Source organism: Drosophila miranda, chromosome XL, assembly GCF_003369915.1.
Source record: "Drosophila miranda strain MSH22 chromosome XL, D.miranda_PacBio2.1, whole genome shotgun sequence".
NCBI lineage: Eukaryota > Metazoa > Arthropoda > Insecta > Diptera > Drosophilidae > Drosophila > Drosophila miranda.
In genome coordinates, this window is record NC_046673.1 from 14978988 (window position 1) to 14996382 (window position 17395).

The window sequence follows — 17395 nt, forward strand, 5'->3', positions numbered from 1 at the left end:
TAGACGGAGATAGAGTCAAAAGATATCTGATGGTGCGTAGATAAAGATATCTAAAGCTTCCCTGGCATAGCACGTCCATATTTCGTCGGAGAGACGAAGGCAGCTGCCTGACACCCAAGTATATCACTCGATTCATTCTCCATTTATGGGTACTTGATTGATTGAAAGTAAAACAAAATTTCGATTGTTTTTGTTGGTTTTTGTTTGTTGTTGTTTGGTTTTTATTTCTCATATTTTTCGGTTTATTTCTGAGTCAAGCTAAACGTACGCTCCTGCAATCGCCATTTGCAACTTTCGTAATCATAATTTATTTATATATATATATTCATATAAAAAAAATGCGTTTTGTTGCTGAATTTTATTTTTTTGGATATACATATGTATGCGTGTGAGCGAGTGTTGGTTTCTGAATGAGAAAGAGTGTGCTTGAACGTGTGTGTGTGTTGTGTGTGTGTGTGTGTGTGTGTGTGTTGTGTCCGTAATTGTGGGATTAGCAACAAATTGTCACGAAATCTGACAGAAAGCATTAAGGGTAGGGATTGGAGAAGGAAAATGCTTGATACAAAAGTTGAACCATCCATCCATCGATTGATTGCATATATAACTTATATATTTAATAATAATAATTATCATAATAATAATAGCTTAAACATTACAATACAGAATGCAGTTTTACAAAAGTAAACAAGCAAATCAATTGGGAGAAATTGCCATATGTATCTATATAGTTATAGTACGTGCATACATGCGTATGTACTCGTATTGGATGTATCTCAGCGTTACAATACAAAAGAAAATAAGAAATAAACACTGTTCAAGGAAAATCTCTCAAGCTTGTCAAAAATATAATTCGTTTCTCTAGTTTTCTCTGAATTTTTGCATTTGTTTTTGTTTTTGTCGTATGTATATCTATTTCTATTTGTTTTTTTTTTGTTTTTTTGCTTTCCGTTTAGAAAATTACAAAAATTGCCTTAAAAATTGGTTTCGTTTCATTTCATTTTAATATTTAATAATGGGAAAGTTTTTATTTTTCCGTTTCTATTGTTTTGTTTAGCAATTTCGGTTTTTTTTTTAACTATTTATATTTTTGTTGTTGTATATTTAAATATATATAGAAGTATTCATAAAAAGCTTTTCTGTAAGGTTTCTTGTTTGTTTTGTGTGTGTGTGTGTTTGCATTTCGCTATTTAAATTAAAAATTGTTACGAAAAAAAAACAAAGATATTTATAGAGTTTAATGAATAGCATAATTGGTTGTTTAGGCTTCTAAGATTGATTATATTTAATAAGTTTACGCTTTAGGCTTGTTTTTGTCTCAATTGTCGACTAAAAAAATTTGTTTAAATTAAAGAGAACTTGACTTGAAAGGAATTTTCATGACGGCCGGCTGTTAGATGCAAAAATTACTTAGTTTGTTGCCTAAAAAAATAAAATTATATATCGTTTATGTATTTTACAATGCCCATTTGTTGCTTGGATTAAGTGTTTTGCGTTTTTCGTTTGGTGCGGAAAATCACTTTTGTTTTTCATGTGTTTGTGTTTTTTTGTTTATTCTTTAAGTTAATTAATTATTAACATAACGTTATGCTCTTTGTTGAAGGTTTTATCCGTGCGGCCGTTGTTGTTCTTGCAAGTTGATTGCTGCTGCATTTGTTGTGGTTGTTGTTGTTGTTGTTGTTCATCATGTGGTAGTTGTTGTTGTTGTTCATCATGTGGTAGTTGTTGTTTGTTGGTTGTTTCATCTTACAGCAATTGGCAGCAATGAGAATTGGGCTTCGGCGGCTGTTTCACGTCCGTCTGACGTTGTTTTTTACGCGATGAAATATCCCTGATTAGATCATAAAATACCTTAATCGAAGGAATATATGCATAAAGAAAATACATTAATATCATTCAATTCGTTTCTGTTGTTGCTGTTGTGGTGGGGTTACGATTTCTTCTCTATAAGAAACAGAAATTTTGAAAAGTTTGCTAAACCAAAAAAAGATGTATATAGAGAAAACCGAAAGCAAATTTTATACAGGACTAAGAACAGAGGGTACAAAAGAAAAGGTTCCTAAAGTCTCTACCCAAAAACAGGGCAGATACTTTAGATACCTTTACTTCATCCCACTCTGGGTGTTTAGGTGGGTACAGTGCGCACCCATCAGCATAAAACTCACTGTACACACTTCATCACCGGAAAATACCAGAAAACGAAAGATCATCAAAGTAGGAAGAAAACCAAGAAACCAAATTAAATCTAAGGAAATTTCAGGCACAAAATTTAAATATATAAAAAATAAGTGTTTGTATAGGTATGTCGTTGTATGTACATTTTTGTGCGTGTGTGTGTGTGTGTGTGTGTGTGTGTGTGTGTGTATGTTAGATCTTATACAAAAAGTCTTAGATCCTAAAAGCTCTGAAAAAAGAGAAAACAAATGTCTGACCATGAAATACAGTGGAACCTGCTTCAGCGCCAAAAAGTAAAACCTCTTAGGGCCAAGGAAACAGAAGAGAAATTCAGTTTTAGGAACCCCAAACAGCCCATGGTCTGTCCAATGTACAGTGCAGGCAAACAGTGCTGGTAAAAGCTTTCTGGCCAAAGAAGTTCAGTGTTGGAAAAGAGCTTTTGTTGTTAGTTAGTTGTGTTTGTAGTGTTGGCAAACCAAATATCATGATTAAATGAAAGTAAAAAAACAGAAAAAAAATACGGTTAAAGGTTAGTAAAGGAAAGAAGAGTGCTTAAAGCCAAAAGCAAACGGCAAACAAGCTAAAATTTTTGGGTATATTCAAGATTCAAGCTAAAGGTTTAACCAAAAAAATCTATGGGTTATTGTATTATATATTGGTTAATATATGTTGGTTGTACTGTATTTTGGGTATTTGTAGTATATATATTTTTTTTTTGAATAGTAGTGGAATTGTATGCACCTAATGCCTAAAGTAGGGTACACTTAAGTCTCCGCTTCTTGCATCTATCTTTAGCACGCCCGCTCGTGGCTTTCGAATCTTCGGTTTTTCGTGACCTTATCTCGCGCATCAAATCAAAAAATACCTGCAATTGTGGATTTAATTGGGAATTAAGTCATATACAGAATCAGAATCAGAGAAACAGCATCAACAATCAGCCTTTACAATTCGTATGAGAAAAACTTATATTTTATACAAAAAATATCAACAAAAACTAAAAAAAAAAACAACAACACCAATACACAAACACATCATCTACGGCTTGTGCAACAGAGAGAGAGAGAGAGAGAGAGAGAGAGAGAGAGCGAGAAAGGGCATTGGTTTTTTTTCTTTCTTGGAAATAAAACAAATAAAATAAAAGCGGCGCAACGACATCGAAAGCTTGGCAGCAAACAAAAGCTACACTAAATGTATGTGGTGCCTGCTCCTGTTTTTTTGGGTAAAGCTTTAGCTGCGTCTGTGTTTGTGTATTGCTGTGTGGGTTTCTGTCTGTGTGTGTGTGTGTGTGTGTGTGAGTGAATGAAGAAAGAGTTGCGGCACACGTATCGCGACCCTTTACCATTTTCTATATTTAATTTATAATCTTAAAATTAATATAATTCCTAGCACAGCACTCCGTGTCTCCGCTTTCCACCTAATGACAGTCCGTTACATCTCTCCAACCCATTGGATTGATTGCATTCTTATATGCTTGAAATGTTTAAGGCCTTACCAGGGATATTTGTACGTTTTGGATGATGTTCTACTTCGAAATGCTCTACAAATGATCGAAATTCGGCTTGAGCCATATTAGTTTCTATATTCAAGTGTTTTTCAGAACTTAAAGACATGATTTATGTTCTATTGTACGATTAATACCCAAATCAGTTGTTGTTCGCCATGCCTATCGGACTTCCTCAATTCTAGCTGCTATCACCACTAAAAAAACCTACAAACGTTTCACTATCACCCACACAAAATGCTTGGAAAGAAAGCCTTGACTAGAGTGCATAAAGATAGATTAAATATTTTTGGGGAGAGATATAACATGGAATGAATCACATTTCCTTTCCGATCTCGCTATGGGGCCCTATATTATGCTAAACTAAGGGAACTTACTGGAACACAGCTTGTTTACCTTTTGGTATCGGATCTTACACTTAAAATAATCTTAAATTGTTCTCCAACTAAGTTCTGACTATTGTCAAACGCAAAGATAAGACTTAAGTGAGTGTTTACAATATTTACTCATGTCCAATGATACGTCGAGTGTGCATTTCCCTTTTCATGTGTGTGTTCGTATGGCAATTGTGGGGGTTTCTAGGAAAAACTGTGTCTGTTGGAAGAGGGATTTGCTTTAATGCCAGAGCAATTCAGAGCTAGGTGGGTCGTAGGAGAAGATTCAGAAATAGCCCTAAAAGACTGACAAGCAGTCTTCGTAAATCATCGCAGAAAATAGAGATCTCTAAGATCTATACCATCTATAACTTTTGTTAATAACAATCAAGATCTAGGGATCTATGGAAAGTCTTAGATTGGAATACAAATCTTTACAAATTGACGCAGATCCCAGCCAATCTGTGGGCTTTCTTTTCCTCCTTCCTTAAATTGTAATTGCTGGAAAAACCAACAAACACACACAGAAATGGTTGGAACTTAAATTAAGACTTTAACGCTCTTTGTGCATATATTTTGTGGCTTGCGAAAGAGTATTTCGTATTTCGTATTCGTATTGGTGTTTGTTTTTTGCGATTGCAAGTGCAGGGGTATCTGGGTAGCCTGTAACTGTGACTGTGGGCCCCCGCTGCCGCTGGGGTGGGCGTGGGCGTGGGGGTCTTTAACTGAAGGAGGCATTGCCCTCACCTTGTCGACATTCTCGCGCGTCTTGGCCGAGGTCTCCACGTAGGGCACCGCCCACTGTTGGGCCCTCAATTGGCACTCGCTCAGCGGCACCTTTCGCTTGTCATTCAAATCGCATTTGTTGCCCACCAGCAGGAACGGTATGCTCTCGTCATTCTTCACCCGCAATATCTGTTCTCTGAAAAAGAGAGAGAGAGAGACACAGAAAGAGAGCCATTAGAGATATGTATGTATATATGTGTGTGTGTGTGTATAGATAGGCTTATCGTATCTGCTAATGGCAATGTTTTTTGTTTTTTTTTTGCAGGTGAGTCAGTGCGTGGCTACGCGACAGACAGACACTCGAACACTCACCGGAATACATATGTATATATATCCATGAGATATGTATTTGCAAACCGGTCAACCCCTCAGTGTGTGGCAGGTCCCAGCCCCTAAACAATAATACGATATGTACCTATAATTCAAAAGGGTTCGCGTTTCCCACTGAATGTTTCGAAAGAACTCAAATTAGGTCAAAGGGGAATGGCTGAGGCAGAGGGTGCCCTGAGAAAGCACTGTATAAAGTGTCCTCTGTAGAGAATTCGTGGCCAAACCCCTGAGAAATGCTTTCTACTCAGAAATCCATACGACAAACCCCTTTAGATTGCTTGAAATTCTTTGATAATAACAATACATATTTGCCATCACCAGAATGACAGCGACAAGCATCTTTATGAGACGTTGAATCACTCATTCCCGACCCCGACGCAGATGCATTGCCACCGCATGGGCCTGTGTAGCCACCTGGTGTCTCCATAGAAACAAACCCGGGTGCTTGTGTGACTAATTAGCAGCAATACAAAAAAATGTAGAGAAAGAAAACCGCTAGCGGCTGGCACTTGGTGTCAGACTCCCCTCTTCCCCCTTTCGCCTCCTGTTCACCCTCTTGACACACTCACCTGAATTCCTGCGTGGCCTGGAAGCTCTCATCGTCTGTGATTGAGAAGACACAGAGGAAACCTTCGCCGCTGCGAAAGTAATTATCTCTGATGGCGGCATAGTCCTCCTGCCCAGCGGTATCCAGTATATCTATTTGTACTTCCTCACCGTCCAGCACAACCTAAAAGCATATATACACAGTCGTATTTAGGATCCAGTGATGGAGGATGGGTCATCGTCTTACCTTTTTCCTATAGCTATCGGCCTTGGTGGGCTCATAGTCCTCAACGAATTCGTCGTACATGAACTGCAGTGTGAGGGCGGATTTGCCAACGCCGCCGCTCCCCACCATAATGACCTTGTGGAGCGCCGGTCCGACTGTTGGCTTCTTGCTCATAATGGCGGGTTATCCTGGCTCTCACTCTCTCACACAATCACGCCTTCTGCAAAGGAATACAACAAATGTGCACCTCAAAGATTAGTTATTGGCTAAACATAAAAATGGAGTGAAAAATCTATTTATTTTTTTTTTTTTTTTTTTTTTTTCATGTGGAAAATTTGTATTTTATTGTAAACAAGTTTACTTATGGGATAGAACCCTTAGATCAAGTTTAATGTACTAATAAGGTGAGGTGTCTTCAGCACATCTGCTCTCCTTCGAGGGTCCATCCGATTGCCAGTAAGAACGTGAAACGCTTGCCATCTCCTTCTAGCGCTTGTCTCTCGGAGAGCCGAGAGAGCGTGTTGATGGTCCTCAGCACACCGGACGACGGCAAGGCAATCTGTTGCTTCATTGAACGTTAACCTTTTGCCTTACAGCAGTGCTCGACGGAGTCGGTTCGGTTCGGTTCGTAGTTTTCTTTTGCTGTCGTTTGTCTGGTTTGCTTTCTTGGCTTTCGGCTTATGTAAGCCGGCAATCGACTGCCTCTGCCAATCGGTGTTTTCTTTGACACATATACCCTTTCCAGAGGGTAACATCAGTCACTTATAGAAGGCAAAGCAACGATCCCAAAGGAAAGACCAATTGTGCAATTGCTTATAACATATTCATCGCTCAAGATGAATGTTTAAAACTTTACAGAAATAAGGGAAATGCTCGTGTTTCGGTTCCGGGGGTTGGTCTTTTCCAGGGTGAGTGGTCTTCGGTTCGTTTTTGTGGCACACAGCTGCTGCCTCCATCTAGGGCTTGTTGTTTCTTGTTTTCCTTTTGCTGCCATTTGTTCGGTTGTAGCAAATGAAGCATGAAGCAAAAGTTCAATGAACCAAACATTTACACATGCCAAATGGCACGGGGCACGGTGCAAGAGGAAGCAGGCAGCATAATGCAGACCAGGCCAAAATTGTACACCACTCTCTCGCAGTGTGTGGTGCATTGGGATACCCTTTTTGAAGGGGAAGCTCTTTTGTGGCAGCGAAAGATTGCGAGTATACGAGGAAGGGTATCCCAAGTGTCGGTCATTGTGTATTGGCCGCTTGCAATTAGCCTTTTGTGCCCCAAACAACAATAGATCCAGCAGCCATGGGCCCTGCCATTGTCTGCGTCATCGATTGAGGCCATAAATTGAGCCAAAAATTACGCATTGAAGGAACATTTCACAGAGCCCCAAAAAAGCGAATGAAGCCAATAAGTTTGGCCAATTGGCTTATGGCCAAATATTCCACACAGTTCGAGAGTTCAAACAGCGCAAAAATAATAACAATAATAATAGTATCGTACTCTCTAGACCAATGGCAATGAGAGATTCGAGATTCAACCGCAACCTTCGCTGCTGGCATATCAATTACTGGGCACTGGGGGTACAGTTGCGTTGCAACCGCATTAACCAACACTGGCTGTAAATATATTTCAAATGCAAACGAAATATAAACCAAATCTGACAGCAAAACACCTAAGCTGTAGCTTTTGATGTAGGAAAGGGAAGCAGTAGTTGTAGCAGGTACAGTTGTGTCCATAGCTAGTATCCTCAGTGAAACGACCGTTTTCCCTCGCTTAAACATTTGTCAAGCCTTTCAATTTGTTGGGCACAATTGCCAGACTGGCTTTGGGGCATGCCAATGACAGCAACAAGTAGCATAGAGTGCCTGCGGCCTGGGGCCCGGTCTCGTATGAGTAATCGGCGCAAAAGCTGGCAAGTCAATCAATTCGATGCAAGACCCCGACACTTCGTTCAGTTAACAACAACGAAACGATACAATGCGATAAAACGTATTCCCACGCCCAAGTTTTTCGAGCAGGCAATTGAATTATCAACAAGATGGAAAAACTGAAAATAAAACAGGAAAATCAGCAACAACGCAACAGCAAACGTGTTCAATTGCAAATGTTACTCATACGCAACGGTGTGGAAAAACTGGTGAGAAAGCTATAGAGAGCCATAGAGGGGTACAGACACCAACTATGGGGGATACCCTTACCTTCAGCCATAAGATATCTTTTCTATGGGATTCCCTATTGAAAACCAGGTGTTCAAACAGCCAAATGAACTTGCTTGATTCCTTCTGTCTATAATAATGATCCAAACCAGTACATATTAGGATTCTGGATATTAAAAACCACTGAAATCCTCCTCAGAAAAGACAGTTTTTCTGGAATACATATCCAACATTCAGGGCCTTAAACAATGAATTGTAGCCGTTCGCTTAGGGGTAATACGAGTATTTATGTACCATTTTGTAATGCTAGAAAGAAAATCACTTGACAGGCAATAATTACATTGTTTTTTTTCTGTTGGGATTAATCTAGTTATCGTATTTTTCTTGGCGTGTGTTTCGAACCACTTTCGATCAGTGTATCCGTTTGTCTGGCATTCAATCTTCTGGGAATTTGCAGTTCGTGCTCCTGCCATTGCTTCTGCCATTAGTTTTGATTGAATTCTAGCTTCTGCCGTTCGGCCAAATACTGAATTTTGCTGATTAGATTATTATTTAGCCATTCCATTCGACTTATGGGCCAAGGTTGGGCCATATTTTTGCATTCACAAAAACCACAATCGTAAAAAGAATTTAATTGTTTTAATCAAAAGAAAAGAAAAGCGAAACACAAACACAAAGCTCATGAAAAAACTGCGTCTAAAGAAAAAGAAAAAACACAAAAAAAAGAAGAAACAAAAAAGTACAAAGCGAAAGAGGAGATCTGTCTGTCTGTCTGTCTGTCTGTCCGTCCATTCCATATACAATTTGGAAACCCAAAATTGAGATCGGTATAAACAAATGAACGAATCGAAAAACGAGAAACGAGATTTTTGAGAAAACATTTTCCCAAATGTTTAGTATTTGCGGAAATTTCGTTTTGTTACCCCCAAAAACAATGCGCCGTCAGGGAAAACACACACGAATGACGTCATTCGTTTCTTAACTTCCCAAAATGGAACAAACATTATGTGTGTGGTTTCCTCCTTGAATGCAATCCATCCCATTTTGGGGTTTAAAATTCCATCTTCTTTCATCGTTTTACTATTTCATTTGATAGTTTCTGGCACGTTGGATTCACTGTTCAAAGTTCCCATAAGCAAGCGTACACATATCCCATATTATATAGAAAATATAGCCACAATAAATTCTTCGCTGTAGTGGGATTTTTGGGCAGTGTATTCGTTTGATTGTAACGATTCCTACGAGTTCTTTCATTCCAAAATTTATGCCCGAGAGCCCCATAATAACACTTTAATCGTAAACGAAAAATGATGGGCACCCTTTCCACTTGGATTTCATTTCTTTTGCTAATAATTTAGTTTTCATTAAGCCAAAAGCTTTTCAATATTTATTTGCTCTCAATTGATTTTTAACAGATCTCTCTAGCCATAGAGCTGATCAAGTTTTTCGCAATTGGAGGCAATTTCCATGCCGTTAACTTAATTCTTTTTTTGGATACTCCACATTAGGGAGGGGGGCCTCCAGCCACCAGCCTCCGTCCGGTTTGTGTTTATTACTCATTCGCATGGGGGTCGTGCATTTTTCCCCATTTCCCCATTCGATTTTCCTCCACCTTGTGTAGATTTTGTTGGTGGTTGTTGGAAATGACGTCATTGTGTCTGCGTTTAGTTTTTTTTTTTGTTGGTTGGTGGTTCCTTTGGTTAGCATTTTCCATGGCCCTTTCTTTCCCCTTCCTTCTGGCGGTAGTACGTTCCAGGTCTAAGTTTTGTGGGTGGTTACTGAAGCGTGATGTGGCATGTGCAACTCCGTTTGGTTTTCTTTTTTTTTCGGGTGGGGCGGTGAAGGAGTGAAGAACCCAAGAGTCTGAGAGTTTAATGTTAAAGGTGCACGAAGAGAGTTTACCGCTATTACGAGGTTCCCACAGAACGCCTGCCCTTCTCTCTCTCTCTCTCTCTCTCCAGCGTCGTGTGCTCTTTGGCTTTAATTTCTCTACTGTGCTCCATTAGTGGAGTCGCATTAATGAACCCTTGCGACCCACGGCCCACCAAGTTCGTGTTACATTTATCATGCTACAGGGTATGCCTACAGTGCTTCTAACATTTACAGGTTCCAGGCTGCACATGTGTCCAGGAGTTATCCCCTAAAGGTGGAGTATTGGCTTTCCAGAGGGCAGTACTTCAAGCTATTGCCTGCCGGTTAAAATGTACCCTAAGCAAACGGATACATTCAAGCGTTAGACCACCATTATTCCGAGAATGTTTCGGCTAAGTTTAAAAACTTAAATTAATCATATATTCTGAGAACTTAACCATTAGCTACTTGTGTATCTTGTATCTTAAGGGTTTAAGCCTTCTGTGAGCCACTGACAAGAGTAGGGTTCAAAGAATAAAGAATCTTTGTGAAGATTTGCATAAATCGTTGTACTATAATCAGTTAGGATACGACTCTAAAACCTAGATTTATCTTGTGTATTCCATAGAAAGTACTGTCTGTCGTTTGACCATTTTATCTAGTCTAGGCATTTGATTTCCTAGAACCTCTGGTTTTGTATCTTTCAAGAGATCAAATGATGGATCTGTTTCTTCGGCATATGTATCTCGCCCGCCGTCTTTTGGATGTCTGCTTTGGATCATTCTTTTGTTTATGTGTTGTTTTCGTTGTTGCTGTTTGTGGTCTAACAGTTTTTCCCATCTTTCAGCGTTGCGTGTGCCGTAAATTCATGTCAGAGTTCCATGTTCCATGTATCGTCTACTTCTGCTCTTTTGCTTTGCTTTGCTTTGGATTTTCGCTGGGTTTCGTTTCGAAGCCTAACTGTTAAATTAATGAATTTATTTTGTATTTATTTCAGTTGTTGCTGCTTGTTGGTTGGTTGACTGCCACCGCCGTCATCCCACCTGCCAGCATTTTGCGGTTTGTTGGCTATAACCTTGAAGCTATTTTGTGGCCAACAAAGTTACAGTTAGCGCAAACGGGAAAGAGATATATGTGGAGGAACAGAGCACTATTTACTGGAAACAACTTTGTGTATTTATGAACCGCACAGCACAGGTCTCGGGCAAATGTTTATAATACTCGCGGCAATTGTTTAGGAAACAATTGAATGGCCCAAGAAATATTTTGGGATTATTGGGATGCTCTACAGAGAGCTGCAGCAAAACAGCTGATTTTTCTGTGACGTCATGCAGTCGCACTTCTCGTTTACGAGCTTCCATACAACAAAGTTTTCTATACAACGAATTTATTTCTTCAAAAAAAAATTCTATAACGAATTCCTCTTGAGATTCGCTATATGGAAGTTCCACTGTATTGCAATTTATCCAACAAATATCGCATTACATTGTAAAGTACAAAAATTGAAATCTTTCTTTATTTACCAAAGATTTTGGATATTTTTGTTCACTAATCCGGGATCCCTCGGGGGGAAATGCCATGGTGGAAACGTGCCATATCGAAGGATGTTAGTTTAGGGTCCTATAAAGTCCTTTCATGTTCGGGGTGTTTCCGATATTCCATGTTGATTTTTCTACAGATATGCTTCTTTTGTATTAAAAACATTCCCTATTTGTAACTTGTTAAATGCCACACCCCCGTTGTGGCCCCTCTCCAACGTTGAATGATTATTCTGTGCTCTTTTTTTTGTTCAACGTTTGCCAAATGCCAAGTTATTTTTTGTGTCTCTTCTGTGCCTCCTCCCATGCCATTTATTTCGCTGCGCCATTTGCAATCTTTACAGTTGCAATAGCGGCAGAGCAGAGCCACTGCGCTGCGCTGCGTCTTTTTTGCATTCTCCATAGGAGAAGAGAGAGAGAGAGACCGAGAGAGTAGCAGAGGCAGAGGCAGTGACAGAGGCGTGATTTTGTTAAACTTCCGCACAAGATTAAGTTCAATAAACCGCCACATGTGTGTGTGAGAGAGAGAGGGCGAGAGGGAGGGAGAGCAGTGCACTGGAGACAGTTACAGTTTTACGCACAGACGTATCTCTCTCTCTCCCTACAGAGAGACAGTTTTGCTTTGAGTCGAAACAAAACACCCATCAATATTTTTCGTATATTCTTGGTTTCGATTTGATGGTTTTTTCAACATAGGGTATGCAATGATTCGACCACCAAGCCCCCTTTCGAAGGGCAGACATTCCTTCTTGTTTCGCCGCCGCCTTGTCATCAACTTCTTTTGCGCTCATGTGGTGCGGTGCTTGGGCTGTGTGAGAATTTGTTTTTGCCTGCTGCCTGGCATCATTAAATGCAGGTCTCTTCTGTTCAGAGAGAGAGAGAGAGCGGTTTACAGTTGCGTTCAACAGAATAGTACCACTAATACACGCACACACATATGTATGTAGCTGGAACTAAAAAACACGACACATTATTCACATATATTTCACTGCACATACATATACATACATATGTACATATATTCCACTGCTAGCCACTAATATTCGCACCGCGGCTGTAAGTGCGAGACGGGTGTTGTCTTTTTTTCTTTTTTTTTTTGCTTATCTCGTTTTGTCAGAGATGCCGTTGGATTAGCCTTTGGTTCAATGCACTTGAGCCAAAGCGGAATGCAAATAAATAATCTACACACGTGAAACCCAAAAAAGAAATGCTCAGTGCCTGATGAAAGGTGGTCAGCACCCGCAATGGACCCTCTTTTCGGGTCTTATTTTGTCTTCTCTCTCATCAAGAATGGCCTCACAGCGCTCTCAGTAGTGCTGAGAGTAAGATAAGACCCTAAAGCGCTCTTAGCAGTGCTGAGAGTAAAATAAGGCCCTAAAGCGAGTTAGCGGACCACCTTGTATAATCCCTTTTTTCGATTAGACTCCTTGCTGAATGAAATGTTTGAGGCATGCTTTTAAAACACGACTCGCATGGCATGGAAACTTCATTTTTGTGACTCACATGCGAGCATTAGAAGCGAGCCAAGGCATGCGTCAAAGCCTCTGACAATGCCCCTATATGTATGCCGGGCAGTCGCGTGTGACGACGCTTTCAATGTCAAGTGAGGGAATCGGCGGCATCTGTTTCAGAAGCTCTTCTTATATCCTACACAATGTACGAATACGAATATTTTCAATGTTATTCGCATTCAGAGATTGGTATCGTATCGTATCGTATTCCATTTCCCTGACTTTGAGAAAGTGTTTCGCATTCGTTTCTTGCACAGGTTGGATACAAAACTTTCTTTGGACCATAGGCAGGAAAAACTTGTGCGTAGAGTCATGTTGGGGAACAAGTTTGATTTGCCCATGGCGATAAAAAGCCTAGAGGTTACAACAGCGAAATAACAACTGAATTCACACCAAAAAAAGGCATACAAAAACCGAACACAATGCGTGGGAAGTGTTTTGCTGAATGCAGAGGATGAAGGAGGGGCGGAGTGCTGAGCAACCATAATTAAAACCTAGGCAGAGTCAACCTGTGATAAAAGATCTTTCAGGTACGATAAAAACACACACACAAAAACCAAGCAATAAAAGCTCCGAAGAGAACCCATGCGAAAACCTGTATATATACTGTAAAGTTGGAGTCATGGAATGCCAGTTGATGATGTAACAGCTGAAAAATCTTGTTGGAATAACAACTATGGTTTGTTGGAACATAGAACAACTGATCTTCAATCGTTTTGCTCTACAAAACAGAAGCACTAAAGTCTTTCAAGCCCTAATAGACTTTACTCAAATCTACGAGTAGTTCTCTCTAATTTTCTTCACTGACGGAACTCCCATTAGGCACGAAATTAGACCAAATCACAGCTTGATGGCTATAAATTAGGCTAAGTTGTTGCTGGTTTGCTTTCAAGACGCTCATTTGGCGACACAGAACAAAAGATACTCGAAAGAACTCTCCGCGTTCCATAATGATGATTCAGTATTCGGTTTTGTTTGTTCCTCTAGGTATTATTGTTAATCTATTCAAAAGACAATAAATATTGCCAATGGCAGAAAAGTGTGTCTTCCAATCAACATTAAGGTTAAAGTTTACGATTCCCACACAGGAATCCAATTCCAAGAGCAGGTTCTTCGAGCTCTCACTTATCTCTGACATACTGTTCCCATTTCGCAGCTCGGCAGATCCGATAAACAGTCTTTCGATTAAGTGATGGGAAACCCCAAGCGAGAGGCACTAGGAGGAACATTCCCATAACCGAACGGACACAAATTAATGGGCCATAGCGCGAAGGGTAGGGTATTTATGATGTGTACAGGTACAAAGAAAAACATAAAAATGGTCAAACATAAAATCAGAGACAAAATTAAAAATCAATGAACTCAATAACGGTGTTTTGGGAGCCTGCCTTTGCGTCTGGGTCACCTCAGTCTCTCCCTCTCTTTCGCTCTCTGTCTTTTGCTGTCATCGTGTCATCGCAGCAGAAACAGTTCTCGTGTGTGTTTTTTGGGGGGGAAATTCAGAACGCATTATTCGCATAATTCCCATTCTCCCTCCATTCGCTTTGCGCTCTTTTGCGACGCTGAAAGCTTTTGACGCCCCTTGGTAACCGACCAAACAACAATTAGTAGAAACGAAGGAGGGTGGGAGAGAGACACGAATGACTGTGTTTAGTGTGTGACACACAAAAAACAATGTTGTATTTGAGGATCGTTAACGGTGAGTCAGATCTGAGACAGCGAGAGAGAGGGAGAGAGAGACCACAACAAATTGATGGATTGCAATTGAACTTGAACTTGAGAGAGAGACAGAACGATAGAAAGAGTGAGGGAGGTAGCGAGAGGATAAGAAAACATAATTGAAAACTGTAAAACGCAGATCTAAAACCCATTTATTGATGTGTGTCATGCAGCTGGCTCCGTAACGTAACGCAAACGTCTACGTGAAGCCAGAAGCGTGATGAAGATAAAGAGGAAAACCAAAAAAAAAAACAAGCAACCAAGAAGCGTGATAAAGTTTGTGATCATGATGATAAAACGTTAATGTCAAAGTCGGTTGCTGATTAGCGAGAGAATCTGAAAATTGGCACGTCCCAAAGCGCCATAGGAGATGGCGTGGGGGGGAGGTAGGCAGGAAGCTGACGCGTCAATTCAGAAATTTTCGCAGAGAAACATCAGAAATGTGTCGGCTTTTCCCCTCCATAGGCCACGTTATATTTTGCATCCTAACATCAAAAACTATCAGAAAAACAGTATTTAAAGGTGGGGGAAAAGCATGCGCCAACCCGCAAAATGCGGGCGGTCCCTCTGCCTGCACCTTGTACGCCCTCCCGCAGGGAATGAGAGCCGCCGCAGACGAAACGTAAAGAGCGGGTGACTGACTGCGTGTGTGTGTGTGTGAGAGTGAGAGAATAAGGTCAAGCGGGGTGCGGCAGCAGAAGCGAATATTTCCGCTGATAGCCGTTGATAAAAAGCCTCTCTCCCTCGTTCTTTTTTGAATGAAAGAATAGCCCCTCATTCTTTCTCACCCCCCTCTCTGACAGTCTGTCATTGAGTGAACAATAAGCGAATATAATTTTTGATTTAAATATTCAACAAGAGCAACAAAAACGGAACGAACAAGAGAGAGTGAGAAATTGTGCAGAGAAATTTCACTTTTTTTTTTTTTTTGCTATGCATTCCGTTATACATTTTGGGCTTGGCTTCTTTTTTTTTTTATTATTTTTTTGCCTTTTGCTTTGCACGCACACATACACATACGAGCATCCAAAGCCAGACAGAGAGGGGAAAGGTATATTAAACGAAGGTGAGGCATTCCCGAATCGCATATATGTATGTTGTGTCCCACCTCCGGTGCTGCGTGTGTGTGTCCTGCACGCACTTACAAACCCTATGGGGGGATAAGCGTGAGAGTGCACTCTGGGGAATGCCTCACCTTGTATTAACACACTTTGGAGCAGGCTGCTGATGTCGGTGCTGCCGCTGCTTTCTTTGCAGGCGACTGCGGCGCTGCCTTTTTGGCGGTTTTTACAAGAATTTTGTTTGTCAAACAATTACCAATTCTAGCGGGAATGAGGCGTCGGGACAGGCATATGGCTATTAATCAATTAAAACCATCACACACACACGAGCAAACGACAAATGTTCGTGTAAGTTTTGTGTTTGCAAAAAAAAACAGAAAAAGAAAGTAAAAAAGTGTTTACACTGCGCTGAAAAAATTGAATTACACACGCACACAATTCTATACAGATGCGTTAATATACAAAAATATTAACAAATTTACAATTATATGCGTAATGACTTTTTTTGTTTTTTTTTTTATAGCTGCGCCGCTTTTGCTCTCACTCTTTCACGTACTTCTCTTAGGATTCGCCGCTGCTTTCCTCCTGTGACTTTGTGTGTGTTTTTTAAACTGCACTTTCGATCAACAATAGGACCACAAACCGTTTTTGGGCGCGAAAAAAATTCGGGTGTTAGGATTTTACCACAATAATATTATCTATTATTATTTATTTATTATGTATTTTTTGCCGCGCCGCGCAACTACCGCCGTTGGATGAAATTTTGATATTCGGCCTGCTTGTGAGCAGCAGTGAAATATACCGAAATACGTCCCAATTTTCAAAATATACCGTACAAATACTGATGAGTTATTTGTATTCAAGTTCCATCATATTCCTTGTTTTTGATATTCGGTGTAATATTACAAGCTAGCTAAAACCTTCAGGTCTGAACTCATAATTTTATCTTATTATCAAACTAATATCCTACAAGACTGGCTCAATTTAAGTGTTCATCTTTATTGCATTGCTTACAAAATAAGGTTTAAGCAAAACCGGTCAACAACAATATTCTCTAAATTCATTTCCTTACATGGTAACTACACGCTAACTATGCATTTGCTACATATTAACTACATTTTCATGTAACTACTAAAGGCGACACCTGAAGAGGAAATGTGTACGTTTCAAAAAATTGTTACCGTTTTTGTCCATATAAGCCCCATGGAAGCGCCAGTGTGAAAAACCTCCGTAATCCACCTTTTAGCATGCCTTTTTTTCGACATATTTGAAAATTTTTAGAATTTGATGGCAAACAATCAGGAATTCGATGCTGATCACGAATTAGTATTCGATGTGGTCTGGGACATAGCTCCAAGTGGCATTTCTACAAGTTTTCTACATTGGTGCATTGGACAAGAGGGTGAGTCCATAACGCGTCTTCAAATATACTGGAAAATACCATGAAAAGCATAAATTTAGCAAGGTGTGTGAGCTAAACATGGTGTCAGGAAAATCAGAAAATCCGATAAGATATACGGTCTGACCCTCAAAAAATACCAAAATATATCGTCTTATTTAAAAAATATACCGTAAATAAACTGACGAATTCAAGTTCTTATATACGTTTTTCCTCGTTTTTGATATTGCT

General features: G+C 40.0%; 1 protein-coding gene and 1 long non-coding RNA gene across 4 annotated transcripts; one reads left to right on the top strand and one right to left on the bottom strand.

Annotated features, from left to right (window-relative positions):
• Window positions 1-224: 224 nt before the first annotated feature.
• On the bottom strand, window positions 225-16530 carry LOC108163458 (ras-related protein Ral-a). 3 transcript variants are annotated; one of them, XM_017298752.2, is made up of 6 exons: window positions 16322-16530; window positions 5957-6155; window positions 5733-5893; window positions 4795-4969; window positions 2914-3037; window positions 1807-1848 (listed from the first exon to the last, which is right to left on the bottom strand). In XM_017298752.2, exons 2-5 carry the CDS (start codon window positions 6107-6109, stop codon window positions 2921-2923), a joined length of 606 nt encoding a protein of 201 aa, XP_017154241.1. In that variant the 5' UTR covers window positions 6110-6155; window positions 16322-16530; the 3' UTR covers window positions 1807-1848; window positions 2914-2920. The 3 variants fall into 3 exon arrangements, with proteins under 3 accessions (XP_017154255.1, XP_017154241.1, XP_017154249.1); XM_017298766.2 differs by lacking the exon at window positions 2914-3037 and having other exon boundaries at window positions 225-1848; window positions 16322-16529; XM_017298760.2 differs by lacking the exon at window positions 1807-1848 and having other exon boundaries at window positions 2912-3037.
• LOC117186246 lies at window positions 15662-16421 on the top strand. The gene is made up of 2 exons (XR_004471367.1): window positions 15662-16113; window positions 16289-16421. It is a non-coding gene; the product is annotated as an uncharacterized LOC117186246 (long non-coding RNA).
• Window positions 16531-17395: the final 865 nt, after the last annotated feature.